The following is a 12,166-nucleotide window of genomic DNA, read 5'->3' as shown; positions in this document are numbered from 1 at the left end:
GAAATTCAGGAGCAGAATGGCTTCACATCAAACCTCTTGATATGTGTGACAATTTTCTCAAGAAATAATCCTTGGATTATATCAACACAGGCAGCACAAGCTGCAGGGTAAGTGGGGAAGAGAAGAGACTGCATTTAAAGTCTAGAAACAGTAGGTTTAGTTGCAAGCTGCTCAAACAGATTGACCACCTGTGGGAGGAAACCAGCACTGGAGATAAAATGCTACATGATTGAACAGAAATTTATCATCTTCATAGATATGAATTATGACTTGTTATTATCTTTGATTACACTTCTGCTTCTGTTTCCTGAGGATTCAACTTTATACAGTACACTTTCACCAGTGCAGGATAGTTATTTATAAACTCTCTTCCCTTGTACAAAGTAAGCATTATCTAATTTGATACAGAAATCGTAGAAACCCCACTGGTAATTTCTTTTGACATTTTCTTTTGACATTTTGACATCCCAACACCACAGTATCTGACTTCTTCATCAATATTAGTAAGTCTTCAGAAATGAACAATTGGTCCTGTTCTTCAAAAGAGAAACCTGTACACACAAGAATCAAGCTCAAAAATATTCACCAATTTTGGATGCTCAGCCTGGGACAAGAGAAAATAATTTCTCCTGGTCCAAAGCCCTTGATGGAGTATTACTCTTCCAGTTGTTTACCTCCCCAGTATTAAACCAGACTGAGGGATGTGTAACTCCTTATGCAGTCTAAGAATCAGTTTGTGTGGACAGAGCACTACATGAAAGTGTCACAAAAAAAAAAAAAAAACAGGACTAGAACTCTCCAAAGAGACGCTTTAGATCCTTAACCATGAAATCATATTCCTCTTATTCCCGTGGCTCTCATACTAATTTTTAACACACTGCACAACAAAAGAGGTAGGAGTTTCTGTGCTTCCCAATCAGGGCAAGCAACCAAGTCTTTCCTGTGCATGGTATGGAGAACCTCCAGAAGAAAAAGAATGCAGCAGCATTGCTGCAGATGCTCATAACACATGTCCTTCAGACTGTGATGATTTTTTCATTCTGGGCAGGTTTTGTTTTTTTTTTTTGTATAATACAAAACACTGCTTTAAAGAACAACTAGAAACATATGTTCAGTACAAGCAACACTATCAAATGATTGAGACACTAAGCATAGGAAGTTTGTTTTAAAAAAAGCCAAAGAAAACTGAATTAGTAACAGACATTTTGCTGAGCACTACTTTCATTTTAGGCACACAGTGGAAAAGTTCTAAAATTCTTTTGCTCCTATGGAAAAGCCATGTCTCTCATCCATCAAGCTGATTAGCATTAAGTGGTTAGCAGGTCAAACATTTTGCAATGTTAATAAATTAAAGTACTTCATGCAAAAGTAGTGTCAAAATCAAAATCACGTATATCAAAAGCAGTTTTAATTCTAACACTAAATAACTTTAAAGATTTTGCATATGTAATTTATTACCCATTCCCCTCCATTTGGCCAAGAAAAAGTTATACATTTGAAAAGCAAAAGCAAAACGTCAACAGCTGGAATATTAAATACAGTTCTTCATATCTTGTGCATAATTGGGAATAGATTATTTATATTAAATTTTAATGATGATTGTACTTAGAAATTTTTAACTTTATCTTAATTTCATTCTTAAATCCAGGCTCTCTAGATATCATGTTTTCATTTCTTTATTAAACTGGAATCCACTAAGGCTGTGAACGTGTTCCTGACTTGTGGATTTGCTGTCTTTCCTGACAAGGCAGGATACTCGTTGCTTTACTCATTCATTACTCAGTAAGTTTGAGCAGATGCTCATGAAACAGGGAGAAAGCATCCAGAGCCTGTGTGATACAGGCACCCATCACCAATGAGCTGGCATTAGACTGCTCCTGATTGTAATGCAGCTGATTGCAAACACCAGCTGGTACTTCTGGCTGCACTAGAACCTGCCATACACAACCATGTGTGAGCTTCCAACCACTGTTCAATGACTCACAGCCCAGATACAGGGGATAGAATGTGATTTAAAGAAAAAGCATACTGTTTTTCTTCAGAAACTGAAGTAGGGAATGAGGAAGCAGAAACTAATGAAGGCAAAGAAGAAAAAAAAAAAATCTAATGACAGATAAACCTGTCCCAAGCACTATCAGCAACCTTTGAATTAAGAACAGCTTGTTTCCATTCTGATTCAGTGGTACAGGCATTCATGTGGTAACTATCATTGCAACATCTGAGCAGACTCTAAAAGCACAGTAGCAAACATTACCAGCTCTCCCAAATAAGAGCCTGCACTTTGACTCCCTCCAGCACTGAATTTGTTTGCCTTAAGAAGTGCAGAAAATGATCCAAGTAGGTTATGGAGACCAGAGGTTTACTGAACCAGATGTTACCAGAGTTGAAGAAATAAGTTCTACATCTTGTTCTCATTCTCATTCCCAAGCAGGTTTTGGCCCAGAAGATGGTCTTTCTTTGATATCCGACTGTGATGTTCAAAGCAAAATCCTTGGCATGCACCTGCCTTTTTAATGCTTCAAGAGGCAAAACAAACACGTCTGAGGTTATTCACAGGTCTCTACAGCATTGAACATACCAAATCCTCTGCTGTTACTGGTTGTCCTTTCTTGTCATTAGCCACCACCACTCTCCCCAGTCTTTCCTTCATATCTTGAAGGCTGGTGGTAAGTGCCAGGATGGCCATAATCTCACTTGCAACAGCAATATCAAACTGGGCCTGTAAAGTAGAAATGAGAATCATGAATCAAATCAAAGTCAGCTGAAATACTCACAGGGGATCATCAGGAATAAACTCAGGAAAGATAAATTTCACACTGGAATTCAAACAAGTTCTAAATGGTAACTTACAGCTTTTTGAGATTATTCAAGACTAGAGTAACTTGTATGGACTGACTGGGCAATAAGCTGTGGGAAAGCAGAGCTGCAAAAAGGGACCTGGTGCTCCTGGTCCATGGCAATGAGCCAGCAGTGCCCTGGAGCCAGGAGGGCCATCCCTGTCCTGGGGGATTCAGGGACAGCATCACAGCCAGGCAAGGGAGGGGATTGTCCTGCTCTGCTCTGAGCTGGGGCAGCCTCACCTCCAGTGCTGGGGGTGGTTCTGGGTGCCATGATATGAGAAACACATAAAAATATTGGAAAGTATCCAAAGGAGGGCTACAAAAATGGCAATGGACCTTGAGGGGCAGCCCTGTGAGGAGCAGCTGAGGTCACTGGGTCTGTTCAGCCTGAAGGAAAATGAGAGGAGAACCTCAGTTAGAACTTCTGGTGAGGGGAAGAGGCAGGCACTGATCTCTGCTCTTGTGACAGGACCCAAGAAAATGGCCTGAAGCTGTGCCAGGGGAGATTTAGATTGGATATCAGAAAAAGGTTCTTCACCCAGAGGGTGGTTGGGCACAGAGTCTCAGGGAAGTGATGACAGAATCAAGCCTGACAGAGTTTAAGAAGCGTTTGGACAATGCTCTCAGGCATAAGGTGTGACTCCTAGGGATGGTCCTGCACAGGGCCAAGAGTCAGACTTTGATGCATCCCTTTCAACTCAGGATATTGTATGATTCTGTGAACTTCAAACACTTTATATTCCCTCATTAATATTCTCCATTACACTGCATTTATTTGAGGACCAGTGCTGCAGACTGCTTAGTCTCTTGACTCACATTTTCCTCAGAGAAGCTCCTTGAAAGATCAAGAATATCTTTTCTATGGCAGAAACAGAAAATCACCAGATGTCTTTTGAGCTTTACTGGCCTGAGCAAAGGAACACTGCATTGTGGAGGGTTTTTAATTTTTTTTTTCTTTCTGTAATGCTCTCCAATAGCTTTTTATTCTGGTTTAACAAACATTCTTGTTAAATTTGAGCATTCTTTTTCTACTTAAGCTCAAAATTTAGAGTTTATGCTGTTAAGTCTTGTGCTTGACCTATGAAAATGTAAAATATGTCTCTGCCCCCTTTTTTTAAAAAATTAAATGAACAAATATGTAAGTCAAAAAGTACAAAGAAACCTATGTGGCATTAGTTCTAATGCTTTTATAGAAACACATCCATACTGTGCAGCATTTCAGCACAATGTAAGCAATAGTTTTTACTTTTCTTTAAGAGTATAGATTAGTAGTATTTGTACTAATTCACTATTAGTAAAGCTCAGGCCACATGCTGTCAGAACATAAAAAGAGAAGAAAAGAAAAGCCATTAATATATTATGTGATAGGAATGCAATGCTGGCAGTGATCAAGAATTGCATTTCTTTAGTAATCTCTCCATCTCCAGCAATAAAAGCCTACATATAGTTTAGTAACTGACATCCTACCACATAAGAAAAAGCCCAGGACTCTTTCCATCAGATCTCTGGCAGATGTATCCCATGCTAACACCAGAGGAATCTGTTCAAATTGAGAGCTTTGTCTGTTGTTAAGAAGCATCTGCTTAGAACATACACCCTACCACTCTTGTGCATTTGCCTAGTATTTAAGAGCTTCTGCCCTTTTTAAACCCATGTTCCTGCTTTTAGTTCTGACAGCTACAGCCCAGAGCAGCCCTAGTCAGGCTGACCTCTAGGTACCCACTTGTTTAGTCAAAACTTCTGCAGACACCTGAGCACTTTTCTGCTGTGGACATAGGCAGAGAGTCCTACATACCAGGGAAAAGAACAATAGTTCTGTAACTGAGATTATCAGCATGGAGATAAAAGTGAAATGGTGAAACTACAAAACAGATTTTTTTGTATTTTTTGGAAGTGGCTCTACATGCAATGAACTTTGTTAGCATTGTGGTGACATGGATACCACTATCTATTCTGAATTTGAGAATGTCCTCAATAAGTCATTGCAGCTTATGGAAGATAAGAAAAAAGCCTGAGAAATCTATGTCCAACCCATTTTAGTGAAATATTTCCAATTTATCAGAATGTTTATCGGAAAACCGACAAGAAAGTTTTTAACATTGTTTCTCTATAAATCCAAAAGGACAAGAAAAACAATCCCAGGTAGATGTTCAAAGAGTGGCATAAAATTTAGTTGAAGAAACAGGCACACTAGATTGCAGTAGCAGGTGCTTTTTAACTCTAATAACCTTTATACACCTATGAAGTGCTGACAGAAGTCTTAGCTGCAAAGCCATTTTTGTATTGATGAAAGGATCCACCCACATGGATTCAATTGCAGGTTCAAGGGCATCAGTCATGTAATACTCTTCACAAACCACAGCATCCCTGTTCATTAAAATGCAGACTTTTGTGCCTGCTGTGCTCTGCCATTTTACACAGGTGTCATTGATTTTAAGAGCGCTAGAACATCATTCCAAATATTTATAAAATGCATCTGTTAACTGTGAAGTCCTGTTTTCTCTGGATCTCTGGCTAGGCTCTGAAATGAGTTTCCTAACTGCTAATTCTATTTCTTGAGTCACTAAGTCCATGTTAAAATGTGAATGGATATGCATCAGTCCAACATCTCAATACCGAAAGCATTAATTTTACCCAAAAAAGTACAGAAGCAACATTTGACAGCAATATTGTCAAGTACTACTCTGTAATAAAATAAACTATGTTTAACTCAGCAGTGCAATTACAGTGGTAAAACACTACACAATAAGGCTGGCAGAACCCAGCCCAAAACTAATAATCATATTGAGTAACTGAAACAAATCTAAACACATGAAAAGGTCTCAAGTGTTGAAGGAACTCATACCAAGTACAATATTTGGTAGTTCCAGCCCATTATCAGAAATTACTATTAGCTAATATTGAATTTCCTGTGAGCTGCAGATGGAAAAAAATTCTATTTTGTGCATTCAAAACCAAAATAAGTGAGCATTTCTAGTGGAAGGTGTCCCTGCTCAGGGCAGAATGCTTGGAACTAGATGATTTTGAAGATCCCTTCCAACCCAAACTGCTCTAGGATTTTATGATTTCTCTTTGAAGTTCTTCACTCCAATTTGGCTTTGCTTTACCTGCTGCAAAAAATACAGCAATATCTTTTGGTCTCTTTATTCAGGCACATGTTAAAGAAAATGTCAAAGAAATGGTAAAGAAAAATTCAAGCTAGGATTTTCAAAAATGTGGAGGTCTTATCTCTACCACAAGAGCTGTTTACATCAAAATAGTCAGAACCTCATGAATTTCATTATTCAGAACATTAGATTACAAGATCTTCATCAAATTAGGAACAACTCCACATCACCACAATGAATTTACTCCTCCTCTGCTGTTCCATATTGTGTTGTTTCAGAAATTTACTTACCTACATTACATCAGGAATACTTGTTCAGGAGGTGTTGGGAAGGTCTGGTTTTCAATTTATCAGTAAGTTCTTTAATAAACTTTCAAAATCTCTCCTATAGTAATGCAGGTTAGCTTTCTACACCACTGAAAAGTACTTATTTGCTGAACGATCCTTAGAAGCCCCCATAATAAAAGCATGCACATGCTCAAAGTTCTTACAGTTAACATTTCAAAGTTAAGATGCATATCAGGGAAATGAGAACTCCGAATTAAAAGCTTATTTTTAACAATTTTTAAAATGAAATTTAAGTGCAATTTGAATTACCTGTATGCTACATAAATTGTTAAGAGATTTAAAAAAAATTAAAAGTCATACAAATTAACTTTATAAGGGCATAAAGGCGTTTTGTCATAGGACAATGTTAAACACCTGACACATGCAATTTTTTAAGTGCTTTCGACACATTGTAGAATATGCATTGATTTCTGTTTCTGAAAATTCAGATTCAGTTGCTAATGAACACGATCAGTTTCACTGCAAGATTACTACACAACAGCAACAGACATCAATATTGCAACTCAAAGTAGGCTGAAAGAACTGCAGAAACTCTCAGCCTCTAATGCAAAGCCTGTCCAGAATGTGATTTATTAACTGCCTTTACATACCTGGCGGGCAAATCCTTTCTCCGTATTTCCCTGCCCAACTGTTATTTTGCGCAGGAATCTGTCGTTTGTATCCACCACTGGAATAAGGGAATAGCAGAAGCAAAACATGTTAACAAGGACTCGGGAATATGGATTTTCCCAGGCACACCTGTTGTTACACATATGATTAAACTGCTCCAACAGCATAACCAGATAACCACACTCTGCATATCAGCGCTGACTTGGTTGCTCCCTTCTAGTTGATACCATTTGATGGCAGGTTGAAACAACTCAAATACAGGTTATTTGAACAGCATTTGAGGCTAACAGATTCTTAGTATTCCAACATACAATTTAGTATTTTATAAGAGAAATATCAGTCTTAGTAGATACAAAGTACCAGATCTACTTCTAATTGTCTGCTTCATCACTGACTTGTTAAGAATTGATTTTAAGACTGCATGATGTTGGTCAGTTCCTCTTTTAAAGGATGATTATGCTGTCAGATTGGTTTTTCCAGACAAATATCTTTCACATGCATCACAGTAAGTAACTCACTCCATACTAAGCTGCACAGCATGAGGATGATCAGAGGGCTGGAGCATCCCTGTTATAAAGACAGACTGAGAGAGTTTGGGCTGTTGAGCCTAGAGAAGAGAAGGTTCTTGGAAGACATTATAGCATCTTCCAGCACCTAAAGGATCTAAAGAGGGACTTTTTACAAGGGCATGTAGTGATAGGACAAGGGGACATACCAATTCCAAGAACAAAAAAATAGCCTCTCTTTTTCTTATAGGCTCTGTAGCCCTAGAAATGCTTAAGTTTGATCCAACCCTAAAATAAAGGGTGCAAGGTATTCTTGGTAAGTTCAGACTGTAGCTTGGGAAAGAAATCAATCTTCTGATAGACTTGAGTCCTGTTCATTTATAAGCAAAGAGTCCAGGAACCCCCAGAGACGCTGTCAGTACTCAAGGTCAGTGAGCTTCTTCCACGTTTCCTGCTGCATTTGGTGATTTAAAAAAAATATTTCTATCTGTACAGAAAAAGATGACATAATTACCCAAGAACAAAAGGTACTTTGAATGTTAATGTTCCACAACCCCAGTACAGGGTTGTGAGTGAATTGGAAGAAAACCAAGATTTAAGTCACTTTCCCCCTTCTTGGGCATTTCTCTTGGGCTGTTGTAAATACCACACATACCTTCTTCCCTCTACTCCATCTTCAGGCCCCTAATTTCTTCAGGAATTCCATTTAAGGGATGGTGCAATATAGATTTGGCCAACTCATTTTAGTTTCTATATATACACAGTCATACTCTAAAACACTACACTACTGGCAGAAATTGCAGAACAGAGCCTGGTGCATGGAAGCTGCAGCCTTGCACCAAGCTGTGGTGCCATATGGCACTGTGAAGCCATATGGCAAGCTGATCTCCCCAGCACAGGCTTCCCCCTTCTCTTCCTGGAAGCTCAGTCTCACAACACAGCTTAAGTAGATTTAAATGTCTTTCCTGCCTACACAGGCACTCCTGAGGGCAGGAACCCACCTTCCCACCAGCCTCGACAGCCAGTGAGCTGCTTTTTTATCTGGACCTTGCTTGTGAAATCATGTAATCTAAACACCCTTACCATGAAACTGCAACTGCTCCTGCAATTCCTGGCCCCTGAGACATACTTACTTTCTCACTCTGGTCACTCACTCTCCAAGAAGATTCCAATAGCATCACTAAGTATTAATAAAATAAGAAATAACTGGTTTTGCCATAAAAGCAATTTTTCCTTCTCCAAATCTTCCCTCCTCCTTCACCCAAAGTAAACCTTTCACTAAGGTTTAGGTTCAAATAAGTGTTAGGTTTAATGTATCCACTTCCTTATCCTCCAGAGATGTAAACAGAATCTGACTATCAGGTGAAGACAAAGAAGGGGGAAGCTTTCCTTTTCCAGTATATCGTACGTTTTCAAGTTAGTGTAAGCTGACAATGGACTGAAAGTTTGTGATACTTCTATGGAAACAGGTCCTGAAGTTAATTTTCAGAAGATCTGATATCTTAGCTCTTTTTCCCTACAGATTCCCTGGTGCTGAACAAGCTTCATAGACATATGGACTGCAGAAACAGTACTAAATAAAACACTCTCCAAGTTATCTAAACCATTCCTAAACCCAGGTTTTTTCCTAAAATGTTTAAGGTATGTACATCATATAGAGCTGTGTGGAATAGAAATTTCACTAACATTGTTTGAGATTAATTAAATAACTCCCTTGAGGTTAACAGCTGTTGAGCAATGTTGCCTCCTCCCAAACCCATGCTGATAAAAAAGAGGAATCATATTACACTAAACATTTATATTACTTCTTTATCCTACTACAAGTCTCTTCCAGACACACTGTGTCACTAATAAAAAACATCTTATGCCACATCTCCACAATTATCTTAAGAAAAATATCCCAAGTCTGAGATGACACACACACAAAGGGCACAGCAAAGCATGGCCAAGACTCCTCCCTTCTCAATAGATTCACCCTTTTTTCTAAGCATCACAGTGCATTCCATTTAACAGTGATAACTCTAGTGTTTAAGAACTAAGAAAGAAAATAAAATCCAGTGGTATTTAGCTCAAAACTTTATGCAGAGTTTACTTCCCTAAAGAAGAAAAAGACAGGTATAGAAATTGAGGTAAACACTGAAATTTGACCCAGCACTAGAACTGGTAAAAGCACAGGGGAGTTGTCTAAGGGTGTCAGAGTGGATATCAGTTTGCTTGGCAACATCAACTCATCTTTCATCTCTTTTTCCAAATGAAGCAAACAACCCAAGAGACTTCAAAAATCAGAAAAACACATAATCCCTTAAGCCTATTAAGTCTCTTGAGCTACCCAGGCCATTGAGTTGGGGAGGATGAGGGACCAAAATCAAGAAGAATACAGACAAGTTAAGAAAATAATGGCTAAGATTTGCAAAATACACAGAAAAGGCATTTTCACGTGTCTGGAGAGGTATTACCTAATGTGAGAGTGACTGGGGGTGTATTTAAACTGTCAAAGAAACCTATCTTTCTGAATTTTAGTCTCTTGAGTAATTGCAGATACTTGACCAAGTTTAGAGCAACATGCTGCACCTGCATTTGTTATGAACCCACACTTGCAAACTGGTTATTCTTGCTGCCAGAGCAGAATTGGTTCTGATTCAGGTAAAATGAAGCAAATTAGGAGATAAGTTATGATGAAGTCCAAGATGAAGTGAGGCCTTCTGCCTACATACCTCTTTGCCATGTTATGGTTGAGGGGTCAATGTCAAGGCGCACAAATTTGCTGATCTCCTCTTCTGTTAAAGTCCCAGGATCAGTCTTGTTTATTCCCAGCCTCTACACACAAACAAGTTCAGTAAGTGCAATGGAATAATCAACTAAGTGCTTATTTGTTTCAAATGGTGTAGCTGCTCTGGCTTATCAACCCCACATGTGTGAGATGTTTCAATCTTAGTAATTCTGTTTGAGAAAAACTCAGTCTGGTCCCATAGTGATTTCGTTACAATTGACATCTTGTTAATTATAAGGAATCATAGCACTGAAACAATTCACAGCAAAATAATTCAATTATATTGGAAATTATGATTAATGTACTTGAATGTTATAAAGCCAAACTTTCATTTACTAAATTGCAGCTCATGTGAAGAGAAGAATTAATCTCAAATATAGAGATAGTTGGTATGTCATGAATAAAGCAAACACTCCTCCTCTTTCCATAACCTATTATCTATAGTAGTGTAAACAAGAACAAATTGAAAATACTCAAAATTCGGATGTAACAATCTCTGAGCTTGATTCTGCCTTAGAGTCAATCAAGCATTATCCTCATTTTAGTTTACTGACATTCAACTGAGCAACACAAAAGCTTAAAATGTTATGAGAACTCTTTTTCCCTCTGCCAAAACAGAAGCTGGCACTACCTCTATCCTTCTTTCCACCCCCGAATTCCAAGTGTGCACTTGGCAGCTGTCCATTGCCACCCCATGACTGACACACGATCAGTCAGGACTCACCAGCCAACAACAAACATGGAACTGGCCACACAAAAACTGGAGCTGTCCTTAAGGGTCATATTCAAGGGGTTCATATTCCCTTTCTCCTACACTAATGGACTGTGTTCTTCTCTAGGCTTTTATCAGAATGGTACTCTGAAACCCAGACATGTTATTTACACAAATTGCACAGGAAGCTCTTTTGGAAGCATTCAGGGAGAAAGATGGGATACAAAAATACACTGACCATACAAATGTACTCCTTGAAGGAAGAACACTGTCAGATTGACATCAATAAAACCTCAGAAATATATGCTATATTAAACTTTCAAAATTAGAAAATATTGCAAAACCAAAGAATGTGAGCTTTCAAACGTGACTATACCATAATTGGAAAAATATTTTAAAACCTCTAATATTTCATCAGAAAAGACAGAGCATTTAAAAACATTACTGGTTTATTTCAGGAGAAAAGAATAGCAAAAATGTTAGGTATAAAAATAATATCAGACCCAGATCCTATTGCTCCAAGGATGATGCTTTCAGAAAAAAGTCTAGACTTGATATATTCATGAGGGTTTATACAAATTCAGTCCCATACATCAAATCATTTTAAACAAGTTGTGAAAGAGAATACATTTCATGAAGAGACACTATAATTGAGGAGAGACTGAATTAACAACTTACTCTCAGACGGGCAAGCTGAATAGGAGAAAATCCTCTCACACCATTAACTACTGGAACCAGCCTATTATATAAAGACTAGAAAAAACACACAAGAAGTTCAAAGAAAAAGTTATAAAAAGCTAATACTTTTAAAATTTATTCCACTTAATTTCAGTAAGAATTTTCTAACTATATAGGTTGTGGACTTCTGGTTAAAGATTTAAAAAGCAATTCTGAGAAGGTGGTTTCTGAGCCACGTGTATGATTTAACAGTCTAAAATCTAATTGACAAAGATTATTGGTTTTCTCAAAAAATATATATTAATTTTGAAACTGGGAACCTTTTAAAACTTTAAACAAGATCCAAAGTATTTAAACCACAATTGAAATTTCCAAACTGGCCTAATTGGTACATTGTGTACAAATGTACCAAGCTAAGAGAATATGACAACCCTGCTCGACTTTAATACTACAGACAGAAAGAAGAGGCTCTTTCTTTGATCTTCTCCCTTCCCTTTAAAGGCCCAAGTTAAGATTTGTTTAAGGTCACAAAATATTTAGCATAGGGACAAGGATCTGGTTTATTTTCCCCATAACTCCTTCTTCTTAAGGTACATC

At 38.0% G+C, this 12,166-nt stretch overlaps 1 protein-coding gene across 2 annotated transcripts in view; it reads right to left on the bottom strand.

Moving 5' to 3' along the window:
• The window catches only part of MTHFD1L (methylenetetrahydrofolate dehydrogenase (NADP+ dependent) 1 like), a 137,322-nt gene that overhangs the window by 89,099 nt on the left and 36,057 nt on the right, over nucleotides 1-12,166 (bottom strand). For both annotated transcript variants that reach the window (XR_013773499.1, XM_079299279.1), the window contains exons 15-18: nucleotides 11,570-11,644; nucleotides 10,124-10,226; nucleotides 6,885-6,961; nucleotides 2,579-2,719 (exon numbers count right to left, since the gene is read on the bottom strand). Coding sequence is in view for 1 of the 2 variants with exons in the window: in XM_079299279.1 (XP_079155405.1) it covers nucleotides 2,579-2,719; nucleotides 6,885-6,961; nucleotides 10,124-10,226; nucleotides 11,570-11,644 (396 nt within the window). In the remaining variant the exon portion in view is untranslated. The remainder of the gene's footprint in view (nucleotides 1-2,578; nucleotides 2,720-6,884; nucleotides 6,962-10,123; nucleotides 10,227-11,569; nucleotides 11,645-12,166) is intronic.

This window comes from Erithacus rubecula, assembly GCF_903797595.1.
Source record: "Erithacus rubecula genome assembly, chromosome: 2".
Classification (NCBI taxonomy): Eukaryota; Metazoa; Chordata; class Aves; order Passeriformes; family Muscicapidae; genus Erithacus; species Erithacus rubecula.
Note: the sequence above shows the minus strand (reverse complement) of the source record. Positions and strands in the feature narration are given on the sequence as shown.